Source organism: Bos javanicus, chromosome 6 (genome assembly GCF_032452875.1).
Source record: "Bos javanicus breed banteng chromosome 6, ARS-OSU_banteng_1.0, whole genome shotgun sequence".
Taxonomy (NCBI): Eukaryota; Metazoa; Chordata; class Mammalia; order Artiodactyla; family Bovidae; genus Bos; species Bos javanicus.
In genome coordinates this window covers 89,222,903-89,244,414 of record NC_083873.1, presented here as the reverse complement: position 1 = coordinate 89,244,414, position 21,512 = coordinate 89,222,903, and the positions used below count along the sequence as shown (strand labels likewise).

The 21,512-nt window shown below is 40.8% G+C and overlaps 1 protein-coding gene across 1 annotated transcript; it reads right to left on the bottom strand.

Annotated features, from left to right (window-relative positions):
* Nucleotides 1–4,791: 4,791 nt before the first annotated feature.
* Nucleotides 4,792–5,779, bottom strand: LOC133249696 (growth-regulated protein homolog gamma). Its single transcript, XM_061420460.1, has 3 exons — nucleotides 5,692–5,779; nucleotides 5,485–5,608; nucleotides 4,792–5,371 (listed from the first exon to the last, which is right to left on the bottom strand). The coding sequence occupies exons 1-3, from the start codon at nucleotides 5,777–5,779 to the stop codon at nucleotides 5,287–5,289; spliced, it is 297 nt and encodes a 98-aa protein (XP_061276444.1). The 3' UTR covers nucleotides 4,792–5,286.
* Nucleotides 5,780–21,512: the final 15,733 nt, after the last annotated feature.

The window sequence follows — 21,512 nt, the reverse complement described above, 5'->3', positions numbered from 1 at the left end:
TCAGAAAAAAAAAAAAAGGCTCAGAACATCATGATAGTTATTAAGGAGTTGGCTAAAGAATATAGAGCTCTAGAAATTGGCATTGAACTTCCATTGGTTCTCTTTAATCAATACTAAGTCACAAATGTATAGGGTGAAACTCCATAAGCTCAGGGAAAGGACATCCATAGATGTTCAGGCTGAGCAGTTCTCAGACCTCTTTTGGAGTGGGGAGACACTTGAGGTCTGACTTGTTAGAGAGCTTGTGAGCACTCAGGGCATTCCGTAGAGACACAAAAGAGATATGACTCAGCAGTACAATTAAATGAACTCCAAAGCAAAGAACTCTCTCTAGACCACCCTAACTATGCTGAAAAACAAGCCTCAAAAAGATTAAGCTGATGCTCCAGTAACTTAGCTGCCCACCAGAACAGAGGCTAAGGTTCCAAAAGAAGAAAACAAAATCTTGATATTCCATAACATAATATACAATTTTTCCTGCATCCAATCAAAAATTACTACACATGCCAGGAAGTAGAAAATCATAACCCATACCAGGAGGAAAATTCAAGCAATAGAAATAGATTCAGAAAGGACAGAATTATAGAATTAATATATAAGGATATTAAAATACCTATCATAAATATGCTAAAAAAGTTTAAAAGAAAATGTGAACATGATGAAGAGAGAAGTAGAAACTATATATATATATTTAGTGCAACTTCTAGAAATGTCCAACTAGAAAATAGAATACACATCCATTAACTCCTGACCCTCAGTGAGAGTCATCTCATGACAGGCCATCCAACCTGTAAGCTGAGCAGACTCCTCTGCCGTTCCCCTCTTCCATACTCCCAAGCAGAGAAAACTCTCAGGAAAGAAGCAGGAGAGAGGCGCTTGAGTTGGGAAGCCACCAGAAAAGTATAGATGTTGTTTATTGTGACTTCAGAACTCATCGGTAAGCAGAGGGGATACAAGCGGGGCATCAACGGTAAAGATAGGACAAGCCCTTCCCCTTGTTATTTGTATGAGAAGTCCCAGAAAGGAGAAATAGCACCATCTGTGATTCTGGATGGCCCTCATTGTGCTATCACAGATCTGCCACCTCTGCCATCTCCCAGTGTTTCTCCAGTTACTTCTGGAAGTCCTGAGAGGACATCTCTTGATACAACTCACAAAGAAAGATTCACAATAACAAAATGGGATACACCATACTTTCTCCTCTCTAGCTCTAGTTCATTTAGTAACATTGCTCAGGAAATCTCAGTCACTGCTGCCATTGCTATTTCCCACTGATGACCCCTCAACGTTGTGACATAACACGAAATATTCATTTTCTACTTCCTTCATGCTGTGACCACAACCTCACATGCTTTGTGATTCACTTCCTGCTGTGACACTTCCAATGGGAACTGCCCGGGAAATTCAATGTCAAAACTACACTGCATATCCACTTGATACAGCACTGGAAGTTGAGATGATACCTATGGAGTTGGCCTTGAGGGCCAATGGCAGATTCCTGGAGACACTGATAACATTTAAATCCCTGTACAACTTCAGAAAGAGTGTTCTGTCATTACCTTTACTGGGTAGAAGGGAAATTAAGGTTAGATCAGGAACTTACCCTAGAGCACACAGTCCACAACTGGTAGAGCTGGAATTTACTCTGAAGTAAATATGATTCTTTGAAATGGTTGTCTTTCATCAACAAAATGAACAGCAACATCTTTTTGCTTTTAGGGGCTGTGTTCTGTATTGACAAGTGCTAAGTGGCCAATATAGCAAGTCCCACGTTTGAGGGTAAGGACTGGTCTTAAGGGTGAGAGCTTAATTGAACTCTCTCTCAAGTGAGTCACACTTGTAAACATTTTCCCATGTCCTCTGACTTAGGATTAGGGAGCAAATGCTAGCATTTAGGGAGCATCTAAACAACTGGCTTTAATTTATTCTGTAGTTCACAGTTTATTTCTTCTCATCTCATAATCAATACATTGGAATTATGAAGAGATGATCACTTTTTTAGCTTTTGTAAGTGTGAAACTAACCTCACAGAGGTTGTTTCTTGCTACCTGTGTGTGTGTGCTGTGCTTAGTCATGTGGGACTCATTGCGACCCCATGGACTATAGCCTGCCAGGCTCCTCTGTCCATGGGCTTCTCCAGGCAAGAATACTGGAGCTGGTTGCCATTTCTTACTCCAGGGGATCTTCAACCCAGGGATTGAACCCACATCTCTTCTGTCTCTTGCATTGGCAGGTGAATTCTTTACCACTGAGCCACTGGGGAAGCTCTAGAGGCATGGAGATAGCTAAATGGAGATAAACTGACATAAAAACCTGTTCTTTTGACTGACTAGAGATCCTACTCTAATATAAGGAAAAGAAAACATGCTGAAGGGTGGTAACTAACACATTCAAATCTTAAAACCATTTTACTGCATTTGATAAACTGATGTAAGGGGTTGGGATAACCTTAAACTCTTTGGTGAGATTCTTTACCATCTGAGCCACCAAGGAAACCCAAACTCAGAGATAGTTACTTATGAAAGTTAGAAAACTGAACCCAAATGTCAATTAGATCTTTTATATATTATCAGCCACTCACTTTTTGTGCTTCTATTGATGACACAAAGTACTTTGAGTCCTGAAGAAAAAAAATCCTCTTTATTATCATTTCACTGCCAGTTTCACTAAATTGTTAATAGTTGTTTGAAAAACCCTTTAGCCAAAGCAATGAAATGAGGGTTATTGTTAAGACAGCTACAAGAGAAACTTCCTTGGTGGTCCAGTGGCTAAGACTCCACACTCCAAGTGAAGGGGACCAGGGTTCCGTCCCTGGTCAGGGAACTAGAGCCCACATGCCTCAGTGAAGACACAAGATCCTGCATGCTGAAACTAAGATCCAGGACAGCCAAATAAATAAATAAATAGTTATTTAAAAAAAAAAAAAAGAACAGATAACATTTTTTTTAAAGATAGCTACAAGAATTTAAAAAAAAAAAAGAAATTTTTAAAGAGGTATACTTGAGTAGCAAGGTACAAGAAGGTCCTTACAAAAAACAGCAATATATTATTATTGCTCTCATAATATTATAGTGACTCTCACACTAAGGGGAAAGGGCCAGTGCACAGTTTGGAAAAGCACATTCTTGGGTTGGTGAGAGCCAAGGAGGGTGACAGCTATCAGCAGATGAAATTAAGTATAACTTATAGTTTGGTTTTTCCAGTAGTCAAGTATGGATGTGAGCTTTGGACTGTGAAGAAAGCTGAGTGCCGAAGAATTGATACTTTTGAACTGTGGTGTTGGAGAAGACTTTTGAGAGTCCCTTGGACTGCAAGGAGATCCAACCAGTCTATTCTGAAGGAGATCAGCCCTGGGATTTCTTTGGAAGGAATGATGCTAAAGCTGAAATTCCAGTACTTTGGCCACCTCATGTGAATAGTTGACTCATTGGAAAAGACTCTGATGCTGGGAGGGATTGGGGGCAAGAGGAAAAGGGGACGACAGAGGATGAAATGGCTAGATGGCATCATGGACTCAATGGCTGTGAGTTTGAGTGAACTCCGGGAGTTGGTAATGGACAGGGAGGCTTGGCGTGCTACAATTCATGGGGTCGCAAAGAGTCAGACAGGACTGAGCGACTGAACTGAACTGAACTGAACTGATAGTTTGATTTATCTGTGTAGCAAATGAATGTCCAAGAGGAGAAAAAGAAGCTAAGAAATGTTGATGTAAATCATCAGATTTATCCAGTAAAGGTAGAATGGTTTTCCTCAGAAAAAAATGAAATAAACAGTGTTTAGTTTGAAATATTTTATTTTCATGTTCTTTGTAAAAACATCAATAAATATTTAGATTTCTCTTTTCTCAGACATAGAAAAGCACTGCATAATTAACATGAAACAAGGCATTGTGCCTTACAAGAAAGACATAAAATGTCCAAAGGGTATTTAGAACATTGTAGCTCTTAAAGTTTCAACATGAGAAATGCTGACAACATACTGTGAAATCATTTCAATAAATAACTAACATTCTTTTAAACATTTACAAACACATGCATTTACAAAAACATTCACAAAAACATGTATCCCCCCACCCGACAATGAGTTCACTATCTGTTTCGATCCTCCAGCTTCTGCCACAAGGGCTGGCATAATGTGGGCTCCTCAGAAATATTAATTTCATGACTGGCAAACATTTGCAAACCTTCTACTTCAAACTCAGTAAGAATCAGGACTAAATAAACTTTTTTTCTCATAAAATAAATAATACCAATAATGACAGGATGCGCAAGTAGATTTGATCACATCCTTAATCATGTCACATGTAAATATTAACATAGAATCTTTGAAACCCAAGCAACACATAAATAAATAAATAAGTAAATAAGTGGAAGAACCCTCCTAAGAGATGTTCAAACATATTAAGCCTGATCCAGGTGGCCTTAGGAGCTGGTGATTCCTCTTTTCCCTCTTTGATTTCTGTAGGGGCAGGGTCTACTTCTGGAACAGCCATCCAAGAGCTTCTGTTTTCCACCTGGTCAGTTAGAGCTGGCCCTGCAGGAAGAAAAGGTTTTCCTTAGTAGCTGCTCCAGAAGACTGAAACAGCACTCTTCTCCTTTCCCTCTCCCTGGGTTCCAGAGATTTCTGAGTCCAGTCTTCCCAGCCTGGCATCAAGTGGTTACTGCCTGCCACCTGCTATACTGTGTGGCAGATGCCTCTAGGCTCTCTGATACTCTTATTTAGGAATGGAGGTGGGGCCTGCAGTACTCACTGTATTATTGGCTACAAATAGCCAATTCTATTTGATGCTGAAGCTGACACTCCAATACTTCAGCCACCTGATGGGAAGAGCTGACTCATTTGAAAAGACTCCGATGCTGGGAAAGACTGAAGCCAGAAGAAGGGGATAACAAAGGATGAGATGGTTGGATGGCATCACGGACTCAATGGACATGAGTTTGGGTAAACTCCGGGAGTTGGTGATGGACAGGGAGGCCTGGAGTGCTGCAGTCCATGGGGTTGCAAAAGTTGGACACCACTGAGCGACTGAACTGAACTGTCCAACAGCAGTGAGAATTTTAATGAAAGCAGTTTAACCCACATTCATTTGAATGGGGAGAGTCAAAGGCCATGATGGAAAGCATTGGCAATGTTCTTCTGGCATCAGAGCAGATTAATGACCTTAATGGCAAATTTAATTCTGAAATAGTGGTTTTTCATTCCTTCAGCTAAATCCTAGGTTTCTCTGATATAATTTTCAGCAGGCAGAATGACTCTAGTCACACGATGAATAAAAACCACAACTCACTAGTTTAGCATCTTATCGATGATTTTCTTAACCATGGGAGCGGCGGGGTTGAGACACACTTCCTGACCAGTCTTGAGAGTGGCTCTGCAGAGAGAAGGAAGAATCTACTTGAGTTGGGTGGCCCATTTGGGGGTCGGGGTGGGGGCATCGGCACGGTGGGTGGTGATGACGAGGACAGCAACGGAAGTGACACTTACATGACTTCGGTTTGGTCGCAGTGGGGGCCGGGGGTTGTCACCTTCACGCTCTGGATGTTCTTGAGGTGAATCCCCTGCAAGGTCTGCAGGCACTGGCAGCGCAGTTCGTTGACCACGGGCGCCCCTGCGGGAAGGACAGAGTGGGTTAGGGGCTGTCCTCACAGGCACCCACCCACCCCCGTCCCGCCCTGGGGATCCGGGTCTCACCTGCTGCGCGCCGGCCGGCGGCCACCAGGAGCAGGAGCAGCATTGCTGCGCGGAGGAGCCGGGGGGCGGAGCTCGCGGCTGGAGCCATGGGTGTCTGCTCGGAGGGTCTGTGTCTGCGGCGGCGGGAAGGCTGGCGGGAGCGCTGGCTGAGCGGGCTCTGTGGCTCCCCGAACCGAGTGAACCCCTTTTATCCTGATCAGAAGGGCGTTGCTAGCCCCGGGGTCAGGGAAATTCCCGGTCCGGAAGGAAGGGGGCCCCGCCCGCCTCACGCGTAGTCAGCGCACTGAGGTGTCATCCCTGTACCCAAATCCCCACGCGACGGTGAGTCTCCCTCCACCACGCTGGGGCTCCAGCCCAGATGGGGGCTGTGCGTCTCAGGCCACCCTGGTCGCGGGGCAGGGAGAGGGGAAAGCTCTGGGAACACTGGGGAGAGACCCCCACAGGGTTGGGGAGGTGGTCTTAGAGACTTCGTTTTCTTTACTTCAGACTGGGGGAATTAAAGAGAAGTAAGCATGTAGATATTGTTTAGTTATCTATCCTCTGCTTCTATATATTTCTGCCTCTCTATATTCAATTTTGCTTATTTCATACATGAGAACTGGGATCAGTGTCAAAAGCTGAATTCTGGGTTAATTTCAGTGAAAGTTGAGGGCTGTAAAACGATCTAGTGTTTTGTGTTCTGTTCAACTCAATATTCTCTTAGCAACACTGGAACTTCCAAAATTTGAGGCAGACCTCCTTTTCCACCTAAGAAGGGTTCAGAGTTGGTCTGGGAATATGGGGTTGGTGGTCACTCTGAAGCTGTGGGCGAGCTGGTCGGGGTCTCCTCTTCTGGTCTGTCTTTGGACAAAATAGCGCATGGACACAAAAGAATGCTTTCTGCAGCATAGCACCCTTACACGGATGTGTGCTGATGAAATAAAGAGGAAAACACACATAAAATCCTGTTCCATTCACTGAAGGGGGAACATCAGTGTTGGTCCTCCTTTTTCTTGAAATATTGATGTCTCTCTTTTCTGACCAGAAATTTCAGTTTTTTCACCTGATGCCTTTACTATTTTTTCATCAGAAGTTTTAGAGCTCTTGCATTGACTCAACATGAAGTCTAGAGGTTGAAGTGTAGTTATCCAGGTTGGCTGAAGATGCTTTCAAACTATAGTGTTGGAGAAGACTCTTGAGAGTCCCTTGGACAGCAAGGAGATCAAACCAGTCAATTCTAAGGAAAATCAATCCTGAATATTAACTGGAAGGACTGATGCTGAAGTTCCAGTACTTTGGTCACCCTATGTAAAAAGCCGACTCATTGGAAAAGACTGATGCTGGGAAAGATTGAGGGCAGGAGGAGAAGGGGCACTAGAGGATGAGATGGTTTGTTGGCATCATAGATTCAATGGATATGAGTTTGAGCAAACTCTGGGAGATGGTGAAGAACAGGGAAGCCTGGCAGGCTGCAGTCCATGGGATTGCAAAGAGTTAGACACAACTTAGCAACTGAACAAAATTTCCAGATTAGATTCAGACCTCCTGGAGACATGGAATACTATAGGAGTGGGAAAAGAAGGAAAAAGTGGCCTCTGGCCTAGGGACAGGCATCTAGGAACAGGGCTCTGGGCAGCCCAACTCAGTGGGTGATAACTCACATCCCACAGCCAGCCAGCCTATAGCGACAGCACTTTCATCGCTATCTATTACCTACACACAAGGCTGTATATTGTGCTTATTTAACTTATATGCTTATTTAACTTATATGCAGAGTACATCATGTGAAATGCCGGGCTGGATGAAGCACAAGTTGGAATCAAGATTGCCAGGAGAAATTTCAATAACCTCCGATATGCAGATGACACCACCCTTATAGCAGAAAGTGAAGAAGAACTAAAGAGCCTCTTGATGAAAGTGAAAGAGGAGAGGGAAAAAGTTGGCTTAAAACTCAACATTCAAAAAACTAAGATCATGGCATCCAGTCCTGTCACTTCATGACAAATAGATAGGGGAACAATGGAAACAGTGACAGACTTTATTTTGCAGGGCTCCAAAATCACTGCAGATGGTGACTGCAGCCATGAAATTAAAAGACACTTACTCCTTGGAAGAAAAGCTACGACCAACCTAGACAGCATATTAAAAAGCAGAGACCTTACTTTGTCAACAAAGTTTTGTATAGTCAAAGCTACGTTTTTTCCAGTAGTCATGTATGAATGTGAGAGTTGGACTGTAAAGAAAGCTGAGCACCGAAGAACTGACGCTTTTGAACTGTGGTGTTGGAGCAAACTCTGGGAGACGGTGATGGACAGGGAAGCCTGGTGTGCTACAGTCCATGGGGTCACAAAGAATCAGACACGATTGAGAGACCAAACTGAACTGAACTAAACCTACACAGTGTTAAACGTTTCCTTGCTCACCTCACAGTGGTTATGAGAAGTGAGTTAACATGTGTGAGAGTTGACTGGGAATAAATGCCTTATAAATATTTGTAAACATTTAAACAGATAAAATAGAAATAGCTTTTTTCAATATAACCTAAACACAAACTCTGTTTTAAATCTTACGATAAAGAAAAAAAAGGTAATAGAAATGTTCACCTCTCAATTTTTCTTTTTATATTTAAAAAATTTCTGTATTAGTTTTTTTGAAAAGAATGCACAGTTACACTCTATTAGGAGATGCACGTACATGGGATTTGGGTGGTTTTGCTTGTTTGCTTTTTGTTGCTACTTTTCAGATCTATCATTGCTTTATTCTGTAGCCTTGTTTTCAATCACTTCATCTGTTAGAAAGGAGTTTGAATTCAATACTCTTCACCTTATTTATTGGAAAAGTCTTATTAAAATAAACAACTGTCTTTAAAAATATTCTAGTGTTTTTCAGTATGATCCTGAAAGAAAAACCTGGGACATTAAAGGAGTATTAACATTTGTATTGAAAGTGAAAGTTGTTCAGTCTGTCCAGCTCTTTAGGACTGCAAGGACTGTAGCCTTCCAGGCTCCTCTGCCCATGGAATTCTCCAGGCAAGAATACAGGAGTGGGTAGCCATGCCCTCCTCCAGGAGATCTTCTCAACACAGGGACTGAACCCAGGTCTCCCGCATTTGGGGCAGATTCTTAACTGTCTGAGTCATAATATTTGTATTAAGCAATAGAAATGAAAAACAATATAAAGGCTATAAAATACGGTGACAAGCTCAGGAATAATTGAGAATTTGTGTTATTTCTTCCCTTGTTATCAATTATTTTGGGGGATTTCATAGGAAACAAGCCAGGTATACAAAAGTTAGGCTTTAAAAGTTGTAAAATGTATTGTTTTGTTTTCTAATTATAAGTAATGCAGGCTCAGTTTCTAGAGTTTATAAAAGTCAGAAAGGCATGAAGAGATTATTTTTCCTCTAATCTCTCTTAACTTTTGTCTACAGCACAAATTTAACAAGTCACTGAAAATTTGCTTTTTTTCTTCAACAAACATGGTAGCTGACAAGTTATAAGAGTACACAGGGTTCTGGGTGAATACGAAAGCGGCTGTTTAATTTATTTAGTTGTCACATACCATTGCCAAGTTACTAAGCCTCTGTACCCACCCCAAAATGCAGCACAATGATTTGGTGCCAAATTCCAGGCTCTCTTCTAAGAGTTATACAAATATTGATTCATTCAATCTTTCAAACATCTCTGTGAAGGTATTTGTTATTATCTTTGTGGTACTTTTTAAGGTTACAAATAAGGAAACAATTGGAAAGAGATTAAGGAACTTCCCAAAGTTCACCAGATATTGAAACTTGGGACTCTAACCCAGAGGAAATGACTTTTAAACATTGTGCTATTATAACAATGCTCTGTGATATATAATTTAAAATTTTCAGGGGATTTCCCTTGTGGTTCAGTGGTGAAAATACCTCACTTCCAATGCAGGGAACATGGGTCCCATCCTTGATTGGGAAACTAAGATCCTGCATGCTGAGTGGTGTGGCCAAAAAAAAAAAAGTTATTTAATTAATTAACTAAATAATTTTTTGGACTTCCTTGGTGGTCTAGTGGTTAAGAATATGCCTGCCAATGCGGGGGGCATGGCTTTGACCTCTGGTCCCGGAGGATTTCACATGCTATGGGGAAACTAAGCCTGTGCTCCACAAGAGAAGCCACCGAAATGAGAGGCCCACACACCACGACTGGAGATAGCCCCTCTTACTGCACCTTGAGAAAGCCTGCATGCAGTAACGAAGAATCGGCGCAACCAAAAAACAAAAACATTCAGAGAGGAGTGGTTTTAAAAAATTTGTTTATAATTCCACTAGCTGAATGTTTCAAATTTACTTATTCTGAAATGCAAAGACAGTATACAACAAGATACCTCCACAGTTTGATTTCACTAACAGCGTAACTGTCTACTGTGGCATTGATCTAGCCTGAGTGTCCAATTCTGGTAAAAATAGTAACTTTACCATAGAGAAATCTGGCAAACATTTTCTTATCTAAACAATTATGTTGAAGGTTAATATCATCAGTGTGATGTCATGTGGATATCATGGATTCTCTGATATGATGTGATGAGAAAGGCACTTCACCTCTTTGGTCTTCCTTCCAAAGGGTCACATGGTTTTCAATCACAAGGAAAACATTTTTCAAACCTAAATTGAGGATTATTAAATAGCAGACTAGCATTCTCCATAAATTTCAAGATCATGAACATTGGGAAAGACGGAGAAACTGTCACAGGCCAGAGGAAAATATAGAGATGTGACAACCAAATGCAATGTGGTAACCTGCATTGACTCCTGGGACAAAAAGAGGATAATAAGTGAGAAAACTGTTGAAATTCATATAAATTAGTAGTAGTGTGCAAATGTTGGTTTCTTAGCTTTGACCAGTGTACCACAAGGATGTAAAATGGTACAACAAGGGAAAAATGAATGAAGGGTACCCCAAAGCTGTATTATCTTTACAACTTTTTATAATTCAAAATTATTTCAAAATAAAAAGGTTATTAAAAAAATTATCTTTCTAGATACCACTACAATGTTAGAATAGTTAGAATACCACTACAATGAAATCAGTAGATATGTATACTTTACCTGATAGCTTCCTAGAAAGGGAATTAAATTTTTTGCTGAGTTTGTATTTGCTTAAATGTGGGAATCCAGAATATCTGCTGTCCTGTTTTTGACACTTCATCATGTTTCATTGACTTAAAAAGTTTGTATTCAGCATTAATCATGCTGTCCAAATCTCTCATCTATTTCTTGTAACTGATGAAAAACAGTAAGTGTTTGCTATAATGGTCTCTGGACCCAACCCAGAACTGACGTAAATGAATGTGTTCAGGGGAAATGGGACTCCAGTTTATCTATGCTGCTGCTGCTAAGTCGCTTCAGTCCTGCTGGACTCTGTGCGACCCCATAGACGGCAGCCCACCAGGCTCCCCCGTCCCTGGGATTCTCCAGACAAGAACACTGGAGTGGGTTGCCATTTCCTTCTCCAATGCATGAAAGTGAAAAGTGAAAGTGAAGTTGCTCAGTCGTGTCTGACTCTTAGCGACCCCTTGGACTGCAGCCTACCAGGCTCCTCCATCCATGGGATTTTCCAAGCAGGAGTACTGGAGTGGGGTGCCATTGCCTTCTCCTCAGTTTATCTATGCTAAGTCACTTCAGTCGTGTCCAAGCCCACCAGGCTTCCCCGTCCCTGGGATTCTCCAGGCAAGAACACTGGAGTGCGTTGCCATTTCCTTCTCCAATGCATGAAAGTGAAAAGTGAAAGTGAAGTCGCTCAGTCGTGTCCGACTCTTCTCGACCCCATGGACTGCAGCCTACCAGGCTCCTCCATCCATGGGATTTTCCAGGCAAGAGTACTGGAGTGGGGTGCCGTTGCCTTCTCCACAGTTTATCTATAGGAGCTGCCAAAAAAAAAAAAAAAGGCGGAGGGGTAAAGTAAATGAAGCATGCCAAGAGGTAGCCAGCATCTATAAATCATATAGAATTTGACTTCTGGGAATGACAATCAAAATCACTTGTTTTTGGAAATGAAGTAAAAAGATTTCTTTTGTGGTTGTTATTATTTTCTCCTTCATATGCCACTTGAATTCATGAGATCCTTATCAACCCAAATGCAGAAATATTTATAAGCAAAGGAATGCTTAGTCTAGTACAATAAACAAATTCATTTTCTTGTTTGAACAAGTGCCTCTTTAAGCCAATTAACTTTTGCAAAAGTTGAAGACCAGGTTTTTATGCACAGTCTTTAAACCTATGAAAGCCACGACTCCTAAATAAATAAAATGAATTTTAAAATGGAAGCTTCAATGGTGAAATTCTACACCAAGCTCCAGAAGATGATGAAGGACAGGGAAGCCTGGTATGCTGCAAAATATGGGGTCGCAAAGAGCTGGACATGACTGAGCGACTGAACAACAAAACAATACCAGCATTTTGCAAATATGTTTTATATTTTTTAGTAGGATACATTTCCTCACAATATAACAATGTTTTAAAATGTAGCAGAAGATATAATCATTAAAAACGAAATATCTTTAGTTTTTCTGTAATGAGAAGCCAAAAGTGGACAAACCTAGGTTTAATAATCAATGTGTCTATATTTTATCTTATTTGGAAATGATCTAGGTAGTCAATGAAATTTTATCATTCAATTTAACATAGCAAAACTTTCTTTTTTATTTTTATTGGAGTGCAGTTGCTTTACAATGTTGTGTGAGTTTCTTCTGTACAGCAAGGTGAATCAGCCATATGTATACATATATCCCCTCTTTTTTATATTTCCTTCCCATTTAGGTCACCCAAAAGCACTGAGCAGAGTTCCCTGTACTATATAGTAGGTTCTCATTAATTATCTATTTTATACTTAGCAGTGTGAATAGGTCAATCCCAATCTCCCAATTCATCCCACCAGTCCTCCCCCCACGCCCAGTATCCATACACCCATTCTCTGTGTCTCTATTTTGGCTTTGCAAATAAGTTCATCTTTATCATTTTTCCAGATTCCACATATAAGCAATATTATATGATACTTGCTTTTCTCTTTCAGACTTATTTCATTCTGTATAACAGTCTCTAGGCCCCTCCACACCTCTGCAAATTGCACAATTTGATTTCTTTTTTATGGCTGAGTAATATTCCATTTTCTGTTGTTTGTTTTTTTCATCTTGTTAAAGGGGTCTTAAAGCTGGTCGTTATATTGCACTTCTTTATATCCATTTATAATATGGTCTCTATAGGGTAAGACAATTGCTTAGGATGAGAGCACTCAAACAATTCTTTTTTCAAATATGGAAGCTTTTCCAGTTCAAAAGATCCATCATCTGGCCATTGATGAGTGGGATATAGTAATCTCAATAGTGACTCAGACCAATAACCCTTTTTATGGCTTAACCAAGGAAACAAGAGGCATCCCACAATACAGTGGGAAAAAAAAAGTTGCTGTCCTCACAAGATCCAGAAAATTAATTTCCAGTTAGCCTAAGAAAGAGGAGGCCTTCCTTGTCACAGGTGGTAAGAACTATGTGGTGAAGGGACTTCCCTTGTGGTCCAGTGGTTAAGAATCTTCCTTGCAGTTCAGGGAACATAGATTCCATCCCGTTAGGGAACTAAGATCCCACATGCTGAGGGGTGACTAAGCCTGTACACAGCAACTAGAGAGAAACCTGCATGCTTCAACAAAAGACCCGGCATGCCACAGCTAAGACAAGTCACAGCCAAATAAATAGATAATTTAAAAAAAAAATTATATAATGGAAACAGTGTCTCTGGTCATTCATGGGAATGTGAGATGCCTTCAACTGTAGATGCATTAATCTGTGACAGGGGGCAGGTGCTACTGGAATGGGACTTTTCCAGTACTTGACAAAGCAATGAAGATTTAGACAACAAAGGCCACCTATGGACTGGGACCCTTTAAGACAAGCTCCTAATGGCTAGAATGGCCAGATGAAGAGAATGCTGCTTGTGACTTCATGTCTTGGAATCCCAGTCTGGGATGCACACTGGTACATGTACCTTCTGGATGGTAGAGGTCAGAGACAACACTCTCCATGGTCACAAAGCCATGTTCTCTGGCAAGAACAAAAGGAAAGGAAAACCTCATTGCTTTTTACATAGGGGACTCACAGCAAATTTGCCTAAATAGATGCTAGTCTGCTGAGCACGGTGAACTCATCACAGTTCTATTCTATTCATTGCATTTTTCTGTTCACTGCATTTATTCTGTCTATTCATTTATCTCTTCAACATTTGTCTTTCAGTCATAAGTATGTGTATGCTCAGTTATGTCTGACTCTTTCGTGACCCCATGGACTATAGCATGAAGCTCCTCTGTCTGTGAAATTTTCTAAAAGAGAAAACTGGAGTGGGTTGCCATTTCTTCCTTCAGGGGATCTTCCCAACCCAGAGATTGAACCCATGTCTCTTGCATCTCCTGCATTGGCAAGCATGTTCTTTACCAACAGTACCACCTAGGAACTAAAGTAGGTTCTAAATTAGTTTGCAAAGATGAGAATAACAAAAAAACAAAAGCAGATACTCCCACTACCAAAAACAGTACTCTCCCACTACCAAACTCAGTCTATGGGAGTATAAAAAGGAGTCGCCTGGGAGTCTGTGATAGCACTGTATAGAACTTTATAGGAACTCAGAGGAGGGAGTATCTGACTCTCCTTATTTTTTTTAATATTTATTTATTTATTTTGTTGGGCCAGGTCTTTGTTGTAACCTGGAGTTTGTCATCAAGGCCAGGATACATAGAGAGCAGGAGGACAAGCATGGCCCAGACACCCGTCACTCAGGAGCCATTTCAAATGTCCTCTCCATCAGAAATCTCACAGTTCATCTAAGTGTTTACCTTGGCCCTGGATACAGATCACATTGTGGGGACCACTGGTTCACAAGCTGGGTTCTGTGCTCTCCAATAATACTATCATACCTTTTACTCTTTCTATCCCCATCTCCAATGTGAGTTGGGTCCATACTCATACTAAACATTCAGTAAATGTTTGCTGAAATAATGTATGAATAAAAGGTTTTAGGCCACTATCCCTGAGAGCAGGACACCGGGAAACTATCCTTAAATGATTGCAACAGCCTAGATTTTCTTACTTGCTTTTACCTGATTTGTTCACTCAGCATTTGACCACTCAGCCTTTGAGTTTAACCACTCTGGACATTTGGCAAACCAGGATGGGCCAGAGTTTGTATTCCAGTGAAAGAACTTGGGCAGCCAGAAAAATGAGTCTGAACCAAAGACTGTAGAAAGTCCTGAGCCCACGTTCTGCCATCAAGTCCAAAGAACACAAGTAAGACCCATCAATATGTTCAAAGTCAGAGGGCCTGAGCTGCTCAGATCTGGAACAAAATGGGAGCAATGTCAAGAATATAGCAAAAAGACTTCCTTGTCAGCCCAATGGTTAAAATTCTATGTTCCAAAGGTGGGGGGCATGGATTCTCCTGGTCAGAGAAGATCCCTCATGAAGCACAGTATGACCAAAAAAAAAAAAAAAGAATACAGCAAGGGAGGTCCTGATTAATTGCTACAAATAGAAGTGTAGTATGCTTGGCCTTTATGGGCCATTGGCCTGATGGTAAATGGGAGGATCCAGGTACTTAAAGTTACAAGGTCTGGTTAGGAAGTGAGTGTATAATAGCTATTTATTCCATATACTTTCTTATTCAATTTGTTTATAAGATAGTGATAGGTGTAGTAGGAGATATAAAGCTGGAAAAAGTCCAACTTCTAAAATAAAATTCTTTTTATAGCTTATCTATTTTATTCTGCAGTGGTTCAGTTCAGTTCAGCTCAGTCGCTCAGTCGTGTCTGACTCTTTCAGACACCATGGACTACAGCACGTCAGGCCTCCCTGTCCATCACCAACTCCTGGAGTTTATTCAAACTCATGTCCATTGAGTTGGTGATGCCATCCAACCATCTCATCTTCTGTCATCCCCTTCTCCTCCTGCCTTCAATCTTTCTCAGCATCAGGGCCTTTTCTAAGGAGTGAATTCTTCACATCAGGTGGCCCAAGTATTGGAGTTTCAGCTTCAGCATTGGTCCTTCCAATGAATATTCAGGACTGATTTCCTTTAGGATTGACTGGTTGGATCTCCTTGCAGTCCAAGGGACCCTCAAGAGTCTTCTCCAACACCACAGTTCAAAAGCATCAATTCTTCAGTACTCAGTTGTCTTTATGGTCTAACTCATTCATACATGATCACTGGAAAAACCATAGCCTTGACTCAGATATGATCAGAACAGATCAGTCGCTCAGTCATGCCTGACTCTTTGCGACCCCATGAATCGCAGCACACCAGGCCTCCCTGTCCATCACCAACTCCCGGAGTTCACTCAGACTCATTTTCTTTATGGTCTAACTCTCACATCCATACATGACCACAGGAAAAACCATAGCCTTGACTAGCCGGACCTTTGTGGGCAAAGTAATGTCTTTGCTTTTCAATATGCTGTCTAGGTTGGTCATAACTTTCCTTCCAAGGAGTAAGCATCTTTTAATTTCATGGCTGCAGTCACCATCTGTAGGGATTTTGGAGGCCAGAAAAATAAAGTCTGACACTGTTTCCACTGTTTCCCCATCTATTTCCCATGAAGTGGTGGGACCGGATGCCATGATCTTCGTTTTCTGAATGTTGAGCTTTAAGCCAACTTTTTCACTCTCCACTTTCACTTTCATCAAGAGGCTTTTGAGTTCCTCTTCACTTTCTGCCATAAGGGTGGTATCATCTGCATATCTGAGGTTATTGATATTTCTCCTGGCAATCTTGATTCCAGCTTGTGTTTCTTCCAGTCCAGCGTTTCTCATGATGTACTCTGCATATAAGTTAAATAAACAGGTTGACAATATACAGCCTTGACGAACTCCTTTTCCTATTTGGAACCAGTCTGTTGTTCCATGTCCAATTCTAACTGTTGCTTCCTGACCTGCATACAAATTTCTCAAGAGGCAGATCAGGTAGTCTGGTATTCCCATCTCTTTCATTATTTTCCACAGTTTATTGTGATCCACACAGTCAAAGGCTTTGGCATAGTCAATAAAGCAGAAATAGATGTTTTTCTGGAACTCTCTTGCTTTTTCCATGATCCAGCAGATGTTGGCAGTTTGATCTCTGGTTCCTCTGCCTTTTCTAAAACCAGCTTGAACATCAGGAAGTTCACGGTTCACATATTGCTGAAGCCTGGCTTGGAGAATTTTGAGTATTACTTTACTAGCGTGTGAGATGAGTGCAATTGTGCGGTAGTTTGAGCATTCTTTGGCATTGCCTTTCTTTGGGATTGGAATGAAAACTGACCTTTTCCAGTCCTGTGGCCACTGCTGAGTTTTCCAAATTTGCTGGCATACTGAGTGCAGCACTTTCACAGCATCATCTTTCAGGATTCGAAATAGCTCAACTGGAATTCCATCACCTCCACTAGCTTTGTTCGTAGTGATGCTTTCTAAGGCCCACTTGACTTCACATTCCAGGATGTCTGGCTCTAAGTCAGTGATCACACCATCGTGATTATCTGGGTCGTGAACATCTTTTTTGTACAGTTCTTCTGTGTATTCTTGCCACCTCTTCTTGATATCTTCTGCTTCTGTTAGGTCCATACCATTTCTGTCCTTTATCGAGCTCATCTTTGCATGCAATATTCCTTTGGTATCTCTGATTTTCTTGAAGAGATCCCTAGTCTTTCCCATTCTGTTGTTTTCCTCTATTTCTTTGTATTGATCACTGAAGAAGGCTTTCTTATCTCTTCTTGCTATTCTTTGGAACTCTGCATTCAGATGATTATATCTTTCCTTTTCTCCTTTGCTTTTCGCTTCTCTTCTTTTCACAGCTATTTGTAAGGCCTCCCCAGACAGCCAATTTGCTTTTTTGCTTTTCTTTTCTATGGGAATGGTCTTGATCCCTGTCTCCTGTACAATGTCACGAACCTCATTCCATAATTCATCAGGTACTCTATCTATCAGATCTAGGCCCTTAAATCTATTTCTCACTTCCACTGTATAATCATAAGGGATTTGATTTAGGTCGTACCTGAATGGTCTAGTGGTTTTCCCTACTTTCTTCAATTTCGGTCTGAATTTGGCAATAGGGAGTTTATGATCTGAGCCACAGTCAGCTCCTGGTCTTGTTTTTGCTGACTGTATAGAGCTTCTCCATCTTTGGCTGCAAAGAATATAATCAATCTGATTTCGGTGTTGACCATCTGGTGATGTCCATGTATAGAGTCTTCTCTTGTGTTGTTGGAAGAGAGTGTTTGTTATGACCAGTGCATTTTCTTGGCAAAACTCTATCAGTCTTTGCCCTGCTTCATTCCGTATTCCAAGGCCAAATTTGCCTGTTACTCCAGGTGTTTCTTGACTTCCTACTTTTGCATTCCAGTCCCCTATAATGAAAAGGACATCTTTTTTGGGTGTTAGTTCTAAAAGGTCTTGGAGGTCTTCATAGAACCGTTCAACTTCAGCTTCTTCAGCGTTACTGGTTGGGGCATAGACTTGGATTACTGTGATATTGAATGGTTTGCCTTGGAAATGAACAGAGATCATTCTGTCATTTTTGAGATTGCATCCAAGTACTGCATTTTGGACTCTTTTGTTGACCATGGTAGCCACTCCATTTCTTCTGAGGGATTCCTGCCCGCACTAGTAGATATAATGGTCATCTGAGTTAAATTCACCCATTCCAGTCCATTTCAGTTCGCTGATTCCTAGAATGTCGACATTCACTCTTGCCATCTCCTGTTTGACCACTTCCAATTTGCCTTGATTCATGGACCTGACATTCCAGGTTCCTATGCAATATTGCTCTTTACAGCATCGGGCCTTGCTTCTATCACCAGTCACATCCACAGCTGGGTATTGTTTTTGCTTTGGCTCCATCACTTCATTCTTTCTGGAGTTATTTCTCCACTGATCTCCAGTAGCATATTGGGCACCTACTGTCCTGGGGAGTTTCTCTTTCAGTATCCTATCATTTTGCCTTTTCATACTGTTCATGGGGTTCTCAAGGCAAGAATACTGAAGTGGTTTGCCATTCCCTTCTCCAGTGGACCACATTCCTGTTGGCAAAGTAATGTTTCTGCTTTTTAATATGCTGTCTAGGTTGGTCATAGCTTTTCTTCCAAGGATCAAGTGTCTTTTAATTTCATGGCTACAGTCATCATCCGCAGTGATTTTGTAGCCCAGAAAAATAAAGTCTGACACTGTTTCCACTGTTTCCCCATCTATTTCCCATGAAGTGATGGGACCAGATGCTATGATCTTAGTTTTCTGAATGTGGAGTTTAAGCCAACTTTTTCACTCTCCTCTTTCACTTTCATCAAGAGGCTTTTTAGTTCCTCTTCACTTTCTGCCATAAGAGTGGTATCATCTGCATATCTGAGGTTATTGATATTTCTTCTGGAAATCTTGATTCCATCTTGTGCTTCCTCCAGCCCCGGGTTTCTCATGATGTACTCTGCATAGAAGTTAAATAAGTAGGGTGACAATATACAGCCTTGACATACTCCTTTTCCTATTTGGAACCAGTCTGTCCCAAGTCCAGTTCTAACTGTTGCCTCCTGACCTGCATACAGATTTCTCAAGAGGCAGGTCAGGTCATCTGGTATTTCCATCTCTTTAAGAATTTTCCAGAGTTTGTTGTGGTCCACACAGTCAAAGTCTGCAATAGTAGATCATTTATTTTTCTGTCAGTGGCATGATTATCTGATGTTATGATCAGTCTATAAATATTTAAAATCATTTAGTTAACACTGAAAACTATTCAATATATTAACTTTTGGCAGGGATTTTTTTTTGGAGGTTTATTCGGTTTTAAGAAAGTTTTTGTAAATTTCTTTTTATCTCTATTTTCTTAAAATTGTTTCCTGAGCTTTCTGAAAGTAGTACTCACTAAATAAATGACAATAGGATTGCCAAAATTGCAAAAGAATAAGGAAATGAGAAAACTTTTCTTAGAAAGAATCACATAAGAAATTTATTTTGGAAACGAAATCATCATTATGACATTAACGTATAAACGGAAACAAAACTTAGGAAGCCAGAAGATGAATGTAAGTAAATTGCAAAAGAAAATAGCACGCATAGCAGAAAGATTTCAACTAGGAAAATTACGACTCATCATAAAAACTTGACATTGAGAATAATGTCCATGGTATTTTCCAGTGTTCATTATTTTCCAATTTTTTAGCCAGAAATATTTTTGCTTTTATTTTCACTTTCCAGGCTTCTTCCATATACTCAGGTAATCTTGGAGACAGAGGATTCTGAATGATATTTATTTCACAGAGGTGGCTCTGCTACTGTATGATCTAGCTAGTTCATTGATTGACATTTCTGAAGTGGTTGACGGTATTAAAGAAATATGAGACCCAACTAGGTATGGTGGAAATTATGGCAGATGTAGAGAAAGTATGGCTTTGCTGTATTTTAAATATGTGTATATTACATATATGTATGTTACATATGTTTATCTTATGCATCAAATGTGAATATCAATGATCAATAATGTCTAATAGCACATATTATAGCATCTGTGTGTTATTGAACCATGTAGATGTACAGATGAGGGGAACTCTTAAAAGTTTCTCTAACAGTTATAAGTGCAACTAACAAAAAAATTTTATAAATCATTTACTGGGCAAATGCATGAGTGTGTTATGATGTCTGTGGATAGTTTAGTGAAATCTCTGAGGTTAACAAGGTCAGGAGTTGGGAAGATTCAGCCAACTCTCTATTGGAAGGTGCCTTATCCAGCACCCCGCTGCACCATTACACAATAGTACTAACTGTGCTTTTGTTTCCTCCATGCAGTTAATATCTGACAATCATTTATTTAGCACCAACACAGTCAGGCATTTTTCTGGAAGTGGGAATGAAGAGAGGTTAATGGGCATGACCCTTACTCCTTAATCTAAAAAAGGGAAACAGATAAATAATCACAGTGCAGTCTGGTTGTAATTCTAATGAGAGTGTACATAAATTGCTTTACTTCTTTTTGCCCAGAAGATCCTATCATCATCCCTAGAATTACCAGAAAAAGAAGACTTTTTCCCCAAACAGCTGATAAGTGCGACCTGATTGTCCCCATGCAGCTCATTCACTGCCCTCCTTGCAAGTTTATTACCTCTCACCGTAACACAGGCTAGTAATACCATAATCTCTTTTTTATGTTTGCCTCAGCAAGGAAATAAATATTTGACAAGGTTGTATCCAAAGTTTATTCCTTTACCTTGCTTTCTTTACTAAATAGACAGTGAAGCCAGATTCCCAATCAATAGATGTCCTGTGGATTTTATAATCTTGTAGATATGCTGGTTGATAAACATTATGGTTTTATTATTTGATTTTCTTTTAGTTGTTACCACACAGGGAAAACACAACTTGTGCCTATCATATTAACAGGTTGCTATGCTATACTGCAAGGAGATCCAACCAGTCCTTTCTGAAGGAGATCAGCCCTGGGATTTCCTTGGAAGGAATGATGCTAAAGCTGAAACTCCAGTACTTTGGCCACCTCATGCGAAGAGTTGACTCATTGGAAAAGACTCTGATGCTGGGAGGGATTGGGGGCAGGAGGAGAAGGGGATGACAGAGGATGAGATGGCTGGATGGCGTCACTGACTTGATGGACGTGAGTCTGAGTGAACTCCGGGAGTTGATGATGGACAGGGAGGCCTGGCGTGCTGCGATTCACGGGGTCCCAAAGAGTCAGACACAACTGAGCGACTGATCTGATCTGATCTGATGCTATGCTAAGTCACTTCAGTTGTGTCCGACTCTGTGTGACCCCATAGACGGCAGCCCACCAGGCTCCCCCATTCCTGGGATTCTCCAGG

What these genes read in the sequence shown, in the direction of transcription:
- LOC133249696 (XM_061420460.1), bottom strand. Translation starts at nt 5,779, where the DNA reads ATGGCTCCAGCCGCGAGCTCCGCCCCCCGGCTCCTCCGCGCAGCAATG. An exon ending in CGCCGGCCGGCGCGCAGCAG is followed by an intron (nt 5,609 to 5,691) that starts GTGAGACCCGGA and finishes TCCTTCCCGCAG; the next exon opens with GGGCGCCCGTGGTCAACGAA. An exon ending in TGCGACCAAACCGAAGTCAT is followed by an intron (nt 5,372 to 5,484) that starts GTAAGTGTCACT and finishes TTCTCTCTGCAG; the next exon opens with AGCCACTCTCAAGACTGGTC.